At 39.6% G+C, this 18,826-nt stretch overlaps 1 protein-coding gene across 3 annotated transcripts in view; it reads left to right on the plus strand.

Moving 5' to 3' along the window:
* LOC140454988 (uncharacterized) overlaps positions 1 to 18,826 on the plus strand; it is a 47,717-nt gene that overhangs the window by 15,150 nt on the left and 13,741 nt on the right. For all 3 annotated transcript variants that reach the window (XM_072549672.1, XM_072549666.1, XM_072549680.1), the window contains 3 exons: positions 4,262 to 4,424; positions 8,225 to 8,383; positions 9,788 to 9,955. In XM_072549672.1, the coding sequence (XP_072405773.1) occupies positions 4,262 to 4,424; positions 8,225 to 8,383; positions 9,788 to 9,955 (490 nt within the window). The remainder of the gene's footprint in view (positions 1 to 4,261; positions 4,425 to 8,224; positions 8,384 to 9,787; positions 9,956 to 18,826) is intronic.

The following is an 18,826-nucleotide window of genomic DNA, read 5'->3' on the forward strand; positions in this document are numbered from 1 at the left end:
TTGAGGAAAAAAGGAGGAAAATCTGAAAATTAATTTTAAAATCACAGTATTCAAAATAAGTTCGTGCAAACTTCATTTTTGGAACTGGGATTCTCCACAAATTGAATAAATTAGTAGGTAGAAGGTACGTTTGAATATTTAGTAATTAGGTATGTTAACTTCAATAGTAATGTGACGTCTTTGAGATCTAAAGAATTTTAAAATGGTAAATTACAATATTAACGTTTGAAGGAGAGAGTACTAGTTTAATCAGTTAGAAAGTGCTAGTCGGTGTAGGAATTAAAAAGAGGCACTTGGGCAAGTGTCACAACCTCCCTGCCAGGAAGTAATTAAACACAGGCCGGTATGTACCATTTTCCTGGTGTTAGTTGGATTCTATTCAGTTGAAAGAAATTATTGTAATAAAGTTCAAATTTATTATTAGACAAAAGTCTAGTTTATGGATTTACAATGGCTGCGTAATAAATAACCCATTATTCCTTGGAGAGATGTGTACTGATTTAATGCATACTATATTCGAACATTATAATCTAACAAACATCACAGATCATTGTGCATTACATGAATTATTTACAGTAAATAGCTGACAGAATGGCTTAATATTTACTATCATGAAGGAAATGGGTGTTTGTTTTTACCAACAGTACATTTATCCTTCCTGTACTCAATATCTATATTGCCATATTAACTAAAGCCTATGTATGTGCTTAAACAAGAACATTAGTAAAACACCTTGCCTGTTAAGTTTTAGCAATCCCATGAGGTACTGTGCAGCATATCATGAATTTATGTTCAATCTTTCAAAATTGCTGGTTAGACCTCATTTGGAGTATTGTGCTCAATTCTAAATACCACACTTTAGGAAAGATATTAAAACATTGACTTTAAGAGCAAGACTTTGAATGAATTTTACAGGAGGTCATATCCTCTCCACCCCAACTCCAAAGTGTCAGGCCAAACCACTAGAAACCCAGCTGCCTTGCAGCAATTTGGGGATAGCCTGAATTGAGCCAGACTGGCATGTCGGCCCCTAGTCTGAAAAAAATAGAAATTCCACCCAGGAGAGCAGCTGATTAATCACATTAACTGGTTTCTCTGCAGTTCCATCAACATTAGGATCGAGTTGTGGTCACTACTCAGACTACAGCAGTCCCTGAGGAAGAAGTGTAATTATTTCTATACATCAGGTAATTCTAGGGATTTTAGATGGGCCTGTGAGGAGAAGGGAGGAATGTGGGTAGTTGTTTTAGATGTTGGAGGAGTATGAATTAAGTGGCACTTCTGACAGATACAGTGTATTATCAAGGGAGAGATCTCTTCCTGCCTGATAGTAACCAACAGTGAAAACTGCTGGGCTGCCACCTTCAACTATCTCACGTATAATAGCAACAGAATGAAATCACCAAGATGCCATTAATCAGTGCAAGGGCAGGGATGCATGCCTGATTCCTTACCTGTCCACTACAATATGTAAGGTGATCAGGAAAGTGGGCAAGCCATTTGGTTTACTGGTGGAGGCGCTGGTAACTATAGCTGCATGTGTTAAAACATTAGAATGCAGTGTGTCCCACAGGGTGCCAAAGTGGAGTCAGCATAATGTAATTTAACAGCAAGACACAAAGTTGGTGGAAATATTTCTCTTTCATCAATGCTGCTCCAGGTATTTTATCTGACGTTAGATATCATTTTCAGTATCTCAGATTTTAAAACATCTCCCATGCTGTGAATTAACAAACATTTTGTTCAGAGATATGGCCATGACCTGCAATTTCTAGCTGGGAAATGGAAAATATTTTTGCTTTAAAATAGCTTTTAATATGATAGAAAAGCAAATTGGTTAACCAGTGTTGTTCTGTCACATTTGAAACAAATAAAGTATGGTTGTTGCACATGGAAAGCGCTGCAGGAATACAAAGCTACTTAAACTTGTTGCTGGTTTAGCCATTTTGTGTACCTCACCAGATTCTAAGAGCTACAAGAACTTGTTTGAATACAGTGTAAAAGCTTTCTTAAATATGGTGCTGGGCCCTTGCTGTTTGTTGTGTACATTAATGATCCTGACATGAACCTAGAACATAGAACAATACAGCGCAGAACAGGCCCTTTGGCCCTCGATGTTGCGCCGACCTGTGAACTATTCTCAGCTTGTCCCCCACACTATCCCACCATATGCTTATCTAAGGATTGTTTAAATCTCCCTAATGTGGCTGAGTTGATTACATTGGCAGGTAGAGCATTCCATGCCCTTACCACTCTCTGCGTAAAGAACCTGCCTCTGATGTCGATCTTAAATCTATCACCCCTCAATTTGTAGTTATGCCCCTCGTACAAGCTGACATCATCATCCTAGGAAAAAGACTTTCACTGTCTACCCTATCTAACACTCTGATCATCTTGTCTCTATCAAATCCCCTCTTAGCCTTCTTCTTTCCAATGAGAATAGACCCAAGTCTCTCAGCCTTTCCTCATAAGACCTTCCATCCAGACCAGGCAACATCCTGGTAAATCTCCTCTACACCTTTTCCAATGCTTCCACATCCTTGCCGAAATATGGCGACCAGAATTGTACACAATATTCCAAGTGTGGCCACACCAGTGTTTTGTATAGTTGCAGCATGATATTGCGGCTCTGGAACTCAATCCCTCTACGAATGAAACCTAACACACTGTATGCCTTCTTAACAGCACTATCAACCTGGGTGTAACTTTCAGGGATCTATGTACATGGATTTCAAGATCCCTCTGCACATCCACACTACCAAGAATTTTTCCATTGACCCAGTACTCTGCCTTCCTGTTATTCTTCCCAAAGTGCATCACCTCACATTTAGCTGCATTGAACTCCATTTGCCACCTCTCAGCCCAATTCTGCAGTTTATCCAAGTCCCCCTGCAAACTTGTAACATTCTTCCAAACAGTCCACTACCCCACTGACTTTAGTGTCGTCTGCAAATTTACTAATCCATCCACCTATACCTGCGTCTCAGTCATTTATAAAAATGACACACAGCAGTGGTCTCAAGACAGATCCTTGTCACACACCACTAGTGGCCAGACTTCACGCTGAATATTTTCCATCATCTCGCTGCCTTCTTTCAGAAAGCCAGTTTCTAATCCAAACTGTTAAATCACCCTCAATCCCATGCCTCTGCATTTTCTCCAACAGCCTACCATGTGGAACCTTATCAAAGGCTTTACTGAAGTCCATGTATACTACGTCACCTGCCCTACCCCCATCTACATGCTTGGTCATGGGAGACATAATCAGTAATTTTGCAGATGACGTGATAATTGATACTGCAGTATATAGTGAGAATGAAAGCCTTGGATGATAGGGTATTATAAATAGGCTGAACTGTGGCAAATGGATCTTAACCATGAAAAGTGAGAGGTAATGCATTTTAGGAGGACTAAAAGGCAAGCGTTTACATGTTGCATGGTAGGATCCTAAGATGAATGGAGGATTAGAAGGATCTTGATGTGCATGTCCATATACATTTGAAGGTAGCAGGGCAGGTAGCCAAGGTGGCAAATGGAACACCTTCCTTTATTAGTCACAGCATTGAATGCAAGAGCAAGGAGATTATGATTAGAGCAATATGTTATTTAGGCTACAGCTTGGGTACTGGTTGCCACTCAAATGGGAAAAAATTTGCACTGGAGAGAGGGTGCAGAAGAGACTTTTCAGGATGTTGCCTGGGCTGGGCTGGCTGGACAATCCCGCTCAGAGAGACTAGATAGGCTAACATAGTTTTCCTTAGAGTAGAGGAGGAAAAGAGGGACCCAATGGAGGTGTACAAAGTTCTAAGGTTGATAGATAGGACAGGTAGAGAGAGACGTAGGATGAGGAAGTATCAAAACTATGCCATATCCAGTGCAGATCCTTGCTGCTTTGTTTCGAGTAATGTGAATTTTCAAACTTTCCTGGTAAAATTGTCATGTCAGCAAACCCAAGGATATTTGCAAATTAAAATGAGACAATCGATGATCCGTTAAAAGCCTGTCCAGACTTTTGCCCTTTAGCAATGACCCATGATCTGGTGATGAAAGCGTTGTTGTTACTACCTCATCCAGTGATCCAGAGGATGGTGTAAAGAATACGAAGGACGGTGAGCTTATAGAAATATGTGAAGGTCTTAAAGAAGGCCTCTGCATCAGTCTGAGGTTGGCATTGATGACTACTCTCGTCAGAGTATTTTTAACAATGTTCTGCGATGGTGTGTGCAAGTATAAAATGTTATGATGTTATTTGCTCCTCCAGAGATGAGATCCGTCATCTTTACCAACAACTCCGTGAGAAAGAGGTGATGAGAGAGCAGGACCGCTTCCTCAGGAGTAAAATAGCAGATGACTGTGCTGCGATGACCAAGGAAAATGCTGTGCTACATTCACAGACTCTGGAGCTTAATAAACAATTGGAAAGGGTATGTAAAAACTGCCCTTGTGCAGAATTCAGTGTTTCAAATTAGAGGCTGAACTCAGACCCAACAAGGTCTTCAAGGGGATTGGGACAATGTCCCTGTACACCAGTCCAGCTTAGAGACTTTCCCTGTCTGCCTGGTTTCAACTGCAGCAACTTTCTGTGTGTAAGTTCCTTGTACACCCTAACCCTCCTCCATTGGTGATCTGACTTCAGAGTCTTTCAATTTTAAAAAATTGAAGAGAAGGTGCCTTCAACCTCACGGGCCCCTCCCCCTCTCTTCCCTAAGAGGCCAGTATACTGCTGCTGCTGCTTCAGTGTAGTAAGGCCTCCTGTTGGCCCTCTGGCTCTGAAGACCTTCCCTTTGTCCTTAATTGGACAGTGGATCTAGCTTCCGGCCAATAAAGTGGCTAATTTGGCGTAAATCATAATCAGGTGACTATTTGCCACACGTTACAGGCTTCTGACTCCTATTTACCCAACTATCCCAATGTCCAAAGTCAAAATGCTGCTGTCAGATAATTGACCAATTTCAGTTAGGTTTGATTAAAGTTAATCATCTATTAAAGTTGAGGTGTCATAGTTGACAGAACAGGTTTAAAACTGAATTAGTAATGTTCCAACTAATAATTTACAAAATAAGACCCAGAACAAAATAAACTCATTAGTGCCAGTTAATCAACTGTAAAATATCACAAAATGTTTTAAAGTAGATGTTTTATAAAGTTCAGCATGTCTAAAGTATTAGGTCCAATGTTATCTTATGGTAACAAAAAACAAATTGAATGCCACATTCAAATAACGTGGGATCAGATGGTCAGGGTCATGCCAAGCCGGAAATGGAAATGTCTTCTAGCTGCAGGAATGGGAAACCCAGACAGCCACTGAGTGGTGAAGTTGGTGTATGATTGTAACACTTACTGGAGCAATGTGCAGCTGTAAGTACCTACACTGTTATAGTGTCCCCCTATCTTTGAACCTGAGTTCAAATCACATCTGCTCCACAGTTGTGTAGTAACATCTATGAACAGCTTGATAAGGAAAATATCTACCTTCAGTAGGACTAGATGAAGGCCCAAATTTCTCAGGGCATCATGTCGTGAACTGACTTTGTCACAGCTAAGGAAGCAGGCCATCTTTTAGAAGCATAGCGTCCCTACAGTGGAAGCAAGCCATTCGGCTCATCGAGTCCATACCAACCCTACAAAGAGCAAACCGTCCCACTCCCCTATCCCTGTCACCCTGCATTTCTAGAGGCTAACCCATCTAGCCTGTACATCCCTGGACACTATGGGCAATTTAGCATGGCCAAGCCATCTAATCTGCATGTATTTGGACTGTGGAAGGAAACCAGAGCAGGTGGACAAAACCCACACAGGTACAGGGAGAATGTGCAAACTCCTCACAGATAGTCACCCAAGGATGGAATTGAACCCAGCTCTTGGCACTGTGAGGCAGCAGTACTAACCACTGAGCCACTGTGCCACACATTTAGGTGAGTAGTGGGAAGCCAATATATTAAGCTGCCCATATTATATGGCAGTCCCTACATATGAACCAGAAGTAAACGTAGGACATTCAAACCCTTAAACCTGTGCTTCCATTCAGTAAGGCCATGGCTGATCTGTTTCTGTATAAAATTCCACATTCCCTTCCAATCTTTTATACTTCAATAACGACACTGAGTTATAGACTTTCATAGTATACATAGAGGCCATTTGGTCCATTGTTCATCATCAATTACCTATCTAGTCATATTTTTCAATACTTTGCTTGCGATTTTGTGTGCCATGGCATTTTATATGTTTATTTAAATACATCTTAAACTTTATGAGGGTCTCTGCCTTGACCGCCCTTGCACACAGTGAATTGCAGGTACCCACCATTCTCTGGTAAAAGTATTCTTCCTGAAATCCCCTCTAAACCTTTTGCCTTTGAACTTAAATCTATGCCCCGGCTCTCGAGCCTCCAATAATTCAAAACATTTATTCCTATCCACCCTCGTGCTCCTCATATCTTTTTGTACACCCCAATCAGGTCCCATCCTAACCTTCTCATTTCTGAGAGTAACAACACCAGCCTATCTAGTCTATCTTCATGTTATTAACTCCCAATTGCCTGTTTTATTGTGAAAAATCTCAAGCAAATCCTGTTCTGTATTTGACATTTGTACAGCTTTATTGCAGTGATGATATCTGCCACTGTAAAAAGCTCAGATTTTATAATCCCAAACCCAGAGAGACACAAGATGACTGATTTGAGATCATTTAATTGAAGGGATCAATTTGTGTGTCTTGGTACCATTCCCCATAGGTGGTAAACATAGTATGGTATGGAAAATGTTCCAAATGTTTGTATTTGTAATTAAAATTTTCCCATCATGCTAACTGAATTTGTTTACAGCTCTCTTTCCTTGGGAGCTAGCTGTCTTTTTCAAACATGCCAATATTACTCTTCTCCTCAAAATCTAATCCTTAACTCCTGTGCCTTTGCAATTTCCCAGCCCAACTCCGACTTCCCTTTCCTCTGATCCATTAACATGCTACTGCCTCCCAAATTTATTCTCACCTTTCCTGAAACTCCACATTTAATTCCAAAAAGGTTTCCACCTTCCTGCAGTTTTGCAATAAATTTTTATAAACTCACCACTGACATCCTATCTGCTGGTGACATAGTTCAGCAGTCCTTCTTCATTTTTCACTTGGCTCCATTTTTATTTATGGAATCAAAGCTGGAGAATCTCCAAAAGTGGTTTCTCTTCCCATTCTCAGTTGAAGCATTTAACCTTGGCCCCTCTGATTTGTACTTAAATGCTGCCCTTTGGTGACGACATTCTAGACACACATCAGTTTCCACATTCATGCTCACAGCTCAAGACTCTACCTCATTATCTCTTTTCTCAATCTGATGTTAATATGTCAGATTGCTTATTTAAGATCCAGGTGAGCAGATATTTCCTCTCATTAAACATTGGAAAGTATGAAATATTATCTTTGGTCCTCACCACATCACAGATTCCATCCCTCTCCCTGGCAATTGTCTCAGAATAAACCGGCCTGTTCAAAACCTCTGGGACATATCTGACCTGGAGATTAAATTTCTACTTTTAACTTTGTGTCGTAACAAAGAGCATCTGTTTCCACCTCCTTAACATTGCCTGTTCTCATCCTGTTGAAATCCTAGTCAATGCCTTTGTTACCTCCAGACCTGACTCACCCTGGACAATTCCAATCAACCCTTACCAGCCACCAACATAAGTTCATCCTTAACACTGCTGCCCATATTCTACTTGCAACAACTTCCAGTCGCCCATCGCTCTTGTACTTGCTCATCTGCATTTGCTCCAGTTTAACAATGCTTGATTTTCATGTTCTCAAACCCCTCCATGGCTTCACTATCTACATATACCCATCCAGCTCTACAGCTATTCAAGAGATCTGCATTGTCCTAATTCTGTCCTCTGCACTTCTGGTTGTATTTGCTCTGCCACTAATGACTATACCTTCAGCTGTCTCACCCCTAAACACTTAGGATGCCCTCCCTAAATCTCTCCAGCTTTCTTCCTTGTCCTTCTTTAAGACTCTCCGAAAAGCTCCCCTCTTTGGTCATCTACATCACTTTTGCCTTTTTAGGCTTGGAACCAAATTTTATTTTGTCATTGTCTATGTAAAGCATATTTGAATATATCTAAATGCAAGCCTTTTCCTATATTGCAAATGGCAAGAACAATAGTATAATTCTGATTGTCCTTTAACAATAATGTCAGTAATACCAGTGATGTCATTCCTGTGTGATGTGTTATAGGAGAGAATGCTGAAAGAGGAGACAGATATTTGTCGTTCTTCCAGTGTCGTTCAACTGATCACTGTAAAAGGCCAAGAGGAGCAACTGCGGTATGAAGTCAAACGACATAAGGAACTCCTAGAAATGGAGAAAATAAAATTTAAGGAATTAATGGAAAAGGTAGTTAGAGTTGATGTAAAAATAATGAATACAAAATAGTAACTTCTGCAGATCACTTCTTTCTAAGGAAAAATAAATTTACTGGAATCAATATATTGATCAATGCCACATCTCAACTTCAATTCACTGTCTTCTCTCTGATATGCCATTATCAAGACAATTTGAAAAGATATGAAGGAAAATATAATTGTGAGAAGAAAGAGGGTGGATAAATATAATTTGAATTGTGTTTATGCAAGGACTGGTCAGGTGGAGTTTTTTTTGTGTTGCGCCTTCTACATATTTTTAATATCAGAGGTTAGCCTGGAGAAGAGTCAAGATTGGAGATATATATCTATTTCTGGGTTCTGAGAATATCTTCTATAAATACTACTTTCCCCCCATCTCCTGACAATTCTGAAGAGTCACCAGACTCAGAATGTTAACTCTGCTTTCTTACAACAGATGATGGCCGACCTGCTAAGTTCCTCCATCAATTTCAGCTTTTGATCTATATTAATTTTGCTATCCAGAATCAGGCTGCATAATTATCCATTTAGCTACAGAAAATAAAAATCAAGTTAAATCAGCAAAAAAAAATCTGCATACCCAACAAGGGTGATGGCAAGTGCTGCCCTCTGCCAAGGGTCCTTACTATCAAGAGCTTTTTGACATTTTGCTCCTTTTGTGTTGTGCAAAATGAGTGATGCAATTGGAAAAGTTATTTTAGCTGTTTAGTCGTTCTGAATACATAGAGTATAGGGAGCCACGACATCCAATAAATGACACATATATAGTGCAGTTTTAGTAACTTTATTTAAGTTGCAAAGTAAATAGTTATAGAACTCCAGAAATCTCCCAAAGGCAGGTAACTCAAGGCCATACTGTGCCTGAACTTTGAGGTGCTGGTCTACAGCCAAGCAAAACATTATCTGACGTCACTGTGGGAAATGTTCATGAAATAGTCCTGCTCACGTGCAAAAAGGACCATGTGAAGGAACATAGGATTTTACTAGAGAAAGCTCCAAATTGATGTTAACAATCAGAAAATTGGCACATACCAATGTTTTAACACAAATATATATGAAATTGAGGGAAAAAAAACTGGTTTTACATTATTACATGGATTTGCGTCCATAACAATACTCAATTTATTCTCATTATTTCTCTGTGATAATATGATTTTTAATTTCTCTCCTAAAATGAACCAAGAAAGATTAATGAAAGTTCAGAATAATGTCCAGGTTTGCTTATTGATACACTGTTATGCTTAATATAGTAAATGAGGAACTCCCCAAATGTTTGATATCTACAATTAAATTGAACATTGATTAATCAGCTGTGCATTTGGTTTAGCGTTAAATTAGTTTGAGAAAACTAGTATTTGTAGAGCCGATTCTAACCACGTTTTGAAAAATTTCCAAGATTCTACTTCTTGAGCAAGGGAAGACCTCGATTGAACTGAATGAAGCCACTGTGTGCAGTCGTATAGCTGAGATAAAGAGCCGATTTTCATGTGATGAAGAAGAAAACCTGCAGCTCCAAAGGGATAAAGCACTACTAGTTGACCTTATTACTGATTTACAGAAGCAGGTATTTGAATCCTTGGCTAAATATTCACTCTCTGCAATAATTTAAAATCAGCCTTGGTGTAGAGTAGAAGCCAATTGCATTCTGAAAATTGTGAAAGAACTTTAGAATTTAATTATCCACTCTGTGCTTTTGTTGCTATCAATTGGAAGTGATATCAAAATTAATTTTAAAAATGTAGTCATGAAATATGCACTTGCAGGTTTAGATCACCTTCCAGAGAAATACAGTACAGAGAGATCATATGGCTGTCTATCTTGTGTGAAAGAGAATTGATCCTATTTATTTGCTCCTTCACTGTATGTCACGACACTTATATTCAACGACTTATCCAATTCCATCTTAAATTGTATTAAACTGTCTGCTTCAGTTGTCATTTATTTTAAAGTTTTTCCATGCTCTCAACCCATTTCTGAATTTTGAAAAGTCAAGATCACCTTTTATTTTTCTGTGAATCCTCATTGAGTTCCTGTCCCAGATTTTTTTAATGCCTTTCAATAGAAAATAGACAATAGATGCAGGAGTAGGGCATTCTGCCCTTCGAGCCTGCACCACCATTCAATATGATCATGGCTGATCATCCTTAATCAGTATCCTGTTCCTGCCTTATCTCCATAACCCTTGATTCCACTATCCTTGAAAGCTCTATCCAACTCTTTCTTAAATGAATCCAGAGACTGGGCCTCCACTGCCCTCTGGGGCAGAGCATTCCACACAGCCACCACTCTCTGGGTGAAGAAGTTTCTCCTCATCTCTGTCCTAAATGGTCTACCTCGTATTTTTAAGCTGTGTCCTCTGGTTCGGCACTCACCCATCAGCGGAAACATGTTTCCTGCCTCCAGAGTGTCTGATCCTTTAATAATCTTACATGTCTCAATCAGATCCCCTCTCAGTCTTCTAACCTCAAGGGTATACAAGCCCAGTCACTCCAGTCTTTCAGCGTAAGGTAGTCCTGCCATTCCAGCAATTCACCTCGTGAACCTACCCTACACTCCCTCAATAGCCAGAATGTCTTTCCTCAAATTTGGAGACCAGAACTGCACACAATTCTCCAGGTGTGGTCTCACCAGGGCCCTGTACAGCTGCAGAAGAACCTCTTTGCTTCTATACTCAATCCCTCTTGTTATGAAGGCCAGCATGCTATTAGCCTTCTTCACTACCTGCTGTACCTGCATGCTTACCTTCATTGACCGGTGTATAAGAACACCCAGATCTCTTTGTACTGCCCCTTTACCTAAATTGATTCCATTTAGGTAGTAATCTGCCTTCCTGTTCTTGCCACCAAAGTGGATAACCATACATTTATCCACATTAAACTGCATCTGCCATGCATCTCACCACTCAACTAACCTGTCCAGGTCACTCTGTAATCTCCTAACATCCTCCTCACATTTTACCCTGCCACTCAGCTTAGTATCATCAGCAAATTTGCTAATGTTATTACTAATACCATCTTCTATATCGTTAATATATATTGTAAAAAGCTGCGGTCCCAGCACTGATCCCTGCGGTACCCCACTGGTCACTACCTGCCATTCTGAAATGGAGCCGTTTATCACTACTCTTTGTTTCCTGTTAGCCAACCAACTTTCAATCCAAGTTAGTACTTTTCCCCCAATACCATGCACCTTAATTTTGCTCACTAACCTCCTATGTGGGACTTTATCAAAAGCTTTCTGAAAGTCCAGGTACACTACATCTACTGGATCTCCCTCATCCATCTTCAGAGTTACATCCTTAAAACATTCCAGAAGATTTGTCAAGCATGATTTCCCCTTCATAAATCCATGCTGACTCTGACCTATCCTGTTACTACTATCCAGATGTGTCGTAATTTCATCCTTTATAATAGACTCCAGCATCTTTCCCACCACTGAGGTCAGACTAACTGGTCTATAATTTCCTGCTTTCTTTCTCCCACATTTCTTAAAAAGTGGTACAACATTAGCCACCCTCCAATCCACAGGAACTGATCCCGAATCTATCGAACTCTGGAAAATAATCACCAACGCATCCACGATTTCTTGACCCACCTCCTTCAGTACCCTGGGATGTAGACCATCAGGCCCTGGGGACTTACCAATCTTCAGACCTAACAGTCTCTCCAACACCAATTCCTGGCAAATATAAATTCCCTTAAGTTCAGATCCTTCAGCCACTGTTACCTCAGGGAGATTGCTTGTGTCTTCCCCAGTGAATACAGATCTGAAGTACCAATTTAATTCTTCTGCCATTTCTTTATTCCCCGTAATTTATTCCCCTGTTTCTGTCTTCAAGGACCCAATTTTAGTCTTAAACATTTTTTTTGCCTTTCACATACCTAAAAAAGCTTTTACTATCCTCCTTTATATTTTTGGCAAGTTTACCTTCGTACCTCATTTTTTCTCTGCATATTTCCTTCTTCGTAATCCTCTGTTGTCCTTTAAAAGCTTCCCAGTCCTCCGTTTTCCCACTTATCTTTGCTATGTTATACTTTTTCTCTTTTAACTTTATATATTTCTTAACTTCCCTCGTCAGCCACGGCCACCCATGCCTTCTCCGAAGATCTTTTTTCCTTTTTGGAATGTACTGATTCTGCATTGCCTGCATTATACAGAAATATCTGCCATTGTTCCTCCACTGTCATCCCTGCTAAGGTATTGCACCATTGTACTTTGGCCAGCTCCTCTCTCATAGCTCCATAGTTCCCCTTATTCGACTGAAGTATTGTCACTTCCGAATATACCCTCTCCCTCTCAAATTGTAGATTGAAGCTTATTGTATTATGGTCACTACTTCCCAATGGTTCCTTCACTTCGAGGTCCCTGATCAATTCTGGTTCATTGCACAATACCAGATCCAGAATTGCCTTCTCCCTGGTAGGCTCCAGCACCAGCTGTTCTAAGAATCCATCTCTGAGGCACTCCACAAAGTCTTTTTCTTGAGGTCCAATACCATCCTGATTCTCCCAGTCTACCCGCATGTTGAAATTCCCCATAACAACTGTAGTAACATCTTTGCGACAGGCCAATTTCAGCTCCTGATCCAACTTACATCCGACATCCAGACTACTGTTTGGGGGCCTGTAGATAACTCCCAAGAGGGTCTTTTTACCCTTAGAATTTCTCAGCTCTATCCATACTGACTCTACATCCCCAGATTCTAGGTCCCCCCGCGCAAGGGACTGAATATCATCCCTTACCAACATGACCACCCCACCCCCTCTGCCCGTCTGTCCTTACGATAGCACATGTAGCATTGAATATTCATTTCCCAGGCCCTATCCACTTGAAGCCATGTCTCAGTTATCCCCACAATATCATATCTGCCGATTTCCAAAAGAGCCTCAAGCTCATCCATCTTATTTCTAATGCTTTGTGCATTCATATATAGTATTTTTAATTTGTTACTGCCCCCACCCTTCCCATCAACTCTTATTTCACTCAACCTTACAGCATGATCCCTTTTTGAGTTTTCTGCTTCATTGATACAGTTGTCTTTCTTGACTTCCCTTGTTCTAACTTTCCCGTCAATTTCCTTCTAAAACCTCCAGTTTGTCCCCTCCAGTTCGTTTCAAAAACCTTATTAGAACCATTGCCCAGGGATTAAAAACTTGTTTTTTTTGTATGGCTATAACTCCTTATTCATTTGAATGAATTGCCACTGTACTCTATCCCTAATGTTAGTTTACAGTACCTTCTAAAACAGTGCCCTGAACTGCTCTCAAATGTGACCTAAATAATGCATTGTGCAAATTCAACAAAACTTCCTTCCTTTTATATTCATTACCCTTTGTATCTTATCCAAGCTGACCTTGTCTTTTTCCCACTCCAGGGAGCTAAACACATAATTCAGGTTGACACATAGTGCAGCAAATCATTGTTTGGTACTGCATGAATCAGATGTACTGTGGATGAGATGTTGAACTGTAGTCTTACCTGTCAACTAAGGTAGACACAAAAGATTCATTGATCCAGCCAATATTTATGCTCAACCCACTCACTAAAACCAGATTATCTGGTCACTATTTCATTGTTGACTTGAGACCTTGCTGTTTGCAAATTTGGCTGCCATGTTTGCCACTTTTTGTAATGACTACACTTCTAAAATACTTAACTGGTGGTAAAGCACATCAGAACAGATTGAGATAATGACCAGGTTGTTTTTGTGTGATGTTGCTCGAGGGATATTATTAACTAGGACCAAGCAGAACTCCCCTGCAATTTTATAACATAGTGCCATTTGCATCCACCTGACTGAGCAGCTGGAATGGAGACGCTGGACTTGAACCTCCACAGGTTTTTAACTCAGAGGTGAACATGCTGTTAGCTGAGCATCAGTGTTCACGATTTTACCTCATTTGAGTTCAGATAATTAACAGCTTCATTTATGTTCCTGCAAATTGTATTGTTTTGCAGTTTTTGGTACTGAACTACATCTGCCATTGACCTACTTCCTCAGTCATTTTGTCTATGTCCTTGATCTTAATTTATTCACATGAATAATCATAGAAATAATCACGTGTAATTTCAAATATATATATATATATATATAAAAGGAAAACAAGTGATCCCAGCACAAATACAATCAAAAATAAATTTGTTAATCCTTTTTATTTGATCTTGTACCCCAACCATGGTCCTAAGTCCCTCAGTTTAATTGAATAACATGTGCCTTACAAATTTATGTTGCACCTTTTCAAACATTTGTGAAGAGCTATGTATTAAACAATTATTTTCCCCCTTGCTCAATAATCTGTTTTTCTTATAAAATGCAGCTGAACTATTCCAACATCTCGCAATATTTTGGTTGTATTAGGATAATCTAGGGATTCTGAGGAAAGGACAGGAAAGAGGACATGAGGAAAGATGGATCACTTATGATCCTAATGAATACTGGAGCAGGCTTTAGGGGCTGAACAGCCTACACTTGTTCCTATTTCTTAATTACAATTGTCTGTTGAAAATCTCTGGTATGCATTCACTATTGCCATTATTATTACCATTTTGTTTTATGGATACAATGTGTGGTGGGTATTTTCAAAGTTATTTACTGATGGTGTACCCTCACTATCCAACTGTACGTATCGGAGGGATTTTGTGTACCGTGTGCTTGTTTTCTAAAATTGATTGGTGGGTGGGATTTTCCTACTCCTTACTCGGTAAACTACCCATTAGAAAGTTACCAATCAAAAGATTTTTGGAAAATTATAGTTACCCCTTTGCTGTCTCTTCCTAAGTCTCATGTAGGATAAATTCAGTCCAAATCTGATCATTTATACTTTTAAGACCATTAGTATTCAAAAGGAAAACTGTATTTTAAAAGATAATCAGCATTAATACCCTTCCATGTCCACCACACCAATCTTCACTCCCACCCACATTTCTCAGAAGTGTGTGGTAAAATACTTCACTGATATCTTTCACACTAACGTTCCTTTTTATTACTAAATAACTCCAGTCCTTTTGGAATATCCCTCTATCTAGTTTGTGCTAATAAAATTCTTTCCTAGTTTTTTTTATATGAACTGACAGCCAACTCATTCTCCCTCTTACCAAATCTAAATTCCCCTTTTTCTCTCCCCTTTCTATATTGTCACCTAAAAATTTATCATTTGCCCCTTTAAGGATTGGTTAGATCAGTTGGCTGGACAGCAGGTTTGCAATACAAGATGATGCCAACAGCATAGGTTCAATTTCTGCACTGGCTGAGGTTACTGAGTGATTGTAACAAGGTCAGCCAGGTGGACCTCATAGAATAGGAGTTCACTGATTGGACCAGATGAACAGCCCCAATCACTGAGCTCTGTCTGACAGGTAAAAACAGGAACAGAGGTTCTGTTCACTCAGAACTGGCTGAAGAAGCCAGACCAGAGTTAAGTATGTGCATGTGTAAAGTAAGGGTGACCTGGTGTTGGGATACTGGCCTCTGGAGATATTTCAGTTCGCTTAAAAGGATTCTCCTTCTCAACCTGTCCCTCGCCTGAGGTGTGGTGACCCTCCAGGTAAACCAGCAGTTGTCCCTAATGAGAGAGCACCTCTATGTTCTGGTAAGACTACGCTCATGTTACCTTATCTTCTTCATGTGTTCTTTCCTGAATATCTTTCATGGTGTCTAATTAGAATGCATTTAACCTCTAACATATTGACTTGTATTTAAATATCTATGAATGTTGGTCTGCAATTTGATTTGCCTTCTTTAAAAACTAATTAGTCTGTTTAAAGCCCCTTTCATCTCACTTAATTAGTTATTTCCATATGAACATTTACTTTTTGACTAAAATTTCTCAGGCACGCTCAATTGATGTGAGATGAGCACAATTCAGAGCAAGGACATTTGTGCAGGATTCACAGATCTCTGCTCCTGTCCAGTATTTTCACTGGGCTTGGGAAAAGATGCCCCAATCATGGTCCACAGCTTCAAAGTGGTTAGAGATGAAGGGGCAGGGTGGGGGTCAGGGCAGGATTATCCATATCAACAATTCCCATTGTTCCACTTACCCTCTGAATGATTTAGGCTCTGGAAATGCGTTTTCTTCCTCACAGTGTAGTAATGGGTTGATGTCCATCTGAGGGCCAAGATGTGGTTGTGGCACAGAAAATCCAGGGAATCTTCTATATTTTTTAATTGCCTCTGTATGAATCTGAGCTCAGTTATTACTAGGGAAGCCATCAGCAATTTCCCAAGTAGCCAACTGCATCCCCTTTCTTAATTGCTCCCTGTAATGAGCACCCTAGATGCAATCACATAAGCCCTACTGAAGAAATGCAAAGTAACTAAAATCTGCCTTAACCATGGATTATCAGATTGAGTCTATTCCTGCTTCTCCTGCCATCACACTTCTCCTTACAATACTGGACTGAAGATTTTGTTTTTATTTTGTTGTTTCTAGTGAGCTAAATTAAATTACGGTCACTGTTTTCTTTGTTTTCTCAGCATTAAGTCATTTGCTTGTTCTGATCAATTATGTTGAGATTTTTAAAGAAGTGGATGGTTATGCTCTGGATTGCGCAGCCTGTTGCGTAGATTCAGTTGTGGCTTTCAAAACGGAATTGGCTCGACATTTAATAGTTTTTTTTAAAAATAGAGCTTTGGGGAAAGGGTGGGGGACGAGGCCCAACTAAATCACTCTTGCAGAGAGTTGGTGCAGGCTTAAAGGGCCAAATGGCCTCCTGTGCTGTGACCATTCTCTGATTGTGCCCCATACTGTCTAACCTATGCCACGCTGGATTTGGCTGTACTTATGCTGACAATTGGATGCAGCACTAGAAACTGTTTTGGATTAATTGTGTACTCCTAACCTCCAGTATTTGGGATATTCAATATAATTAACAATGGAAATATAAAGGATATTCAGAGTTCATCACCATTCAACTTAAATGGCTTGGAATTATTGTACACAATCTGCCTTGATTTCAAGTTATGGAGGCTGATTTTAAATTTCCAGCCATTTTGAATGTAAAAAACACTTCAAAGAGCAAACTTCAATTGGCAACATGCAAGCCAAGAATTACATTTTGCTTGATTAAGCAGTCTGTTCACTTAGCATCAATAATACAGAAGGCTTCTTAGAACTGAAAGATCAATGACAATGGACCATCAGCAGACGTGAACATTAGCCTTTATTATTTCCCCCATTATGGTTTGAAAACTCTGAAGTGGTTTATAGAATATACCAGATTAGAAAATGAAATCAGTTTTATCTATATACTTTTTAATGTCAGACACTGCATTGTAATAAACAAATCATTCCCAACATATATCAGGCAGTGGATCAAAACTAAGAAATTAACTGTCCCACATGTGAAAATTACTTAATTGGATGCCTGATTAAGTTGAGGATAGATTTCAAACTTGAAGACACAGGATCACAGCTAAGTGCAAACAAGGTTTGTCTGGTAGAGGTAAGGTTGAAAATAAAGCTAAAAGGTCTTATGATAATTCAAGTTTTTTTTATTCATTAGCTTTATTTAATTCACTTTACAGGTTAGATGAGAAAGTAAAATTTAACCCATCTTAAGAGCTTGTAGTACTTCCCCAGTTTTCTATTGGAATTCAAAACTTTGTGACTATCTGTATTCAGAAGACATTTGACCAGTAATGATCCTGAGTCATGTGTTCAAATTCAACCCAGCAGCTAAGAAATTTAAGCTTAATTATTTAGATGAATCTGGATTTTAAAAAAGAGTCATGGTGACCATGAGTACCAGATTCTTATTTAAAATCCATCTGGTCCACCATTGATCTTTAGGGAAGAATGTCTGGCATCTTTATCTGGTCTGACTTACGTGTAACTCCATGCTCATATTAATGTGGCTGACTATCAGCTGCATTCTGAAATGGCCGAGAAAGCCATTCAATTTTGTCAAATACCACAAAGTCAAAGATGAATAAAATTGAATACAGTATCAATTATGACACCAGATGACACATGCATATACAGCCAAGGCAACTTTACAAAATTGTCTCACTAACATGTAGGTGCACATACCAAAATTGGGAGAGCTGTCTCAGACTGGTAAAGCATCAACCCAACAGATCTTACAGACATTATTGCAGCCAGCACAGTCTCCATTCCTGTTAATGTCCTGTGTCATGAGCAGGGCAGACCCAGAGGTGGTAAAACAATGTTATACAGTCAGAAGGGAATTGTCCTGGGAGTTCTCAATATTGACTCTAAACTCTCAGCATCAGGAGAAACATAGGAAAAGTAATCCTCCTGCTGATTACCACCGTACACCCCTTAAAGACCATTTGGAAGGAGCACTGAGGATGGAAAGACCATTGAAGCCCCTCACTGAGAATTCACTCGAAATGCGATTTTCATTCCAAGAGTGGCTTGATTGTACCACACTGACTGGCTTGGCCAGTTTCTAAAGGAAATAGCTGCCAGGC

This window comes from Chiloscyllium punctatum, chromosome 3 (assembly GCF_047496795.1).
Source record: "Chiloscyllium punctatum isolate Juve2018m chromosome 3, sChiPun1.3, whole genome shotgun sequence".
NCBI lineage: Eukaryota > Metazoa > Chordata > Chondrichthyes > Orectolobiformes > Hemiscylliidae > Chiloscyllium > Chiloscyllium punctatum.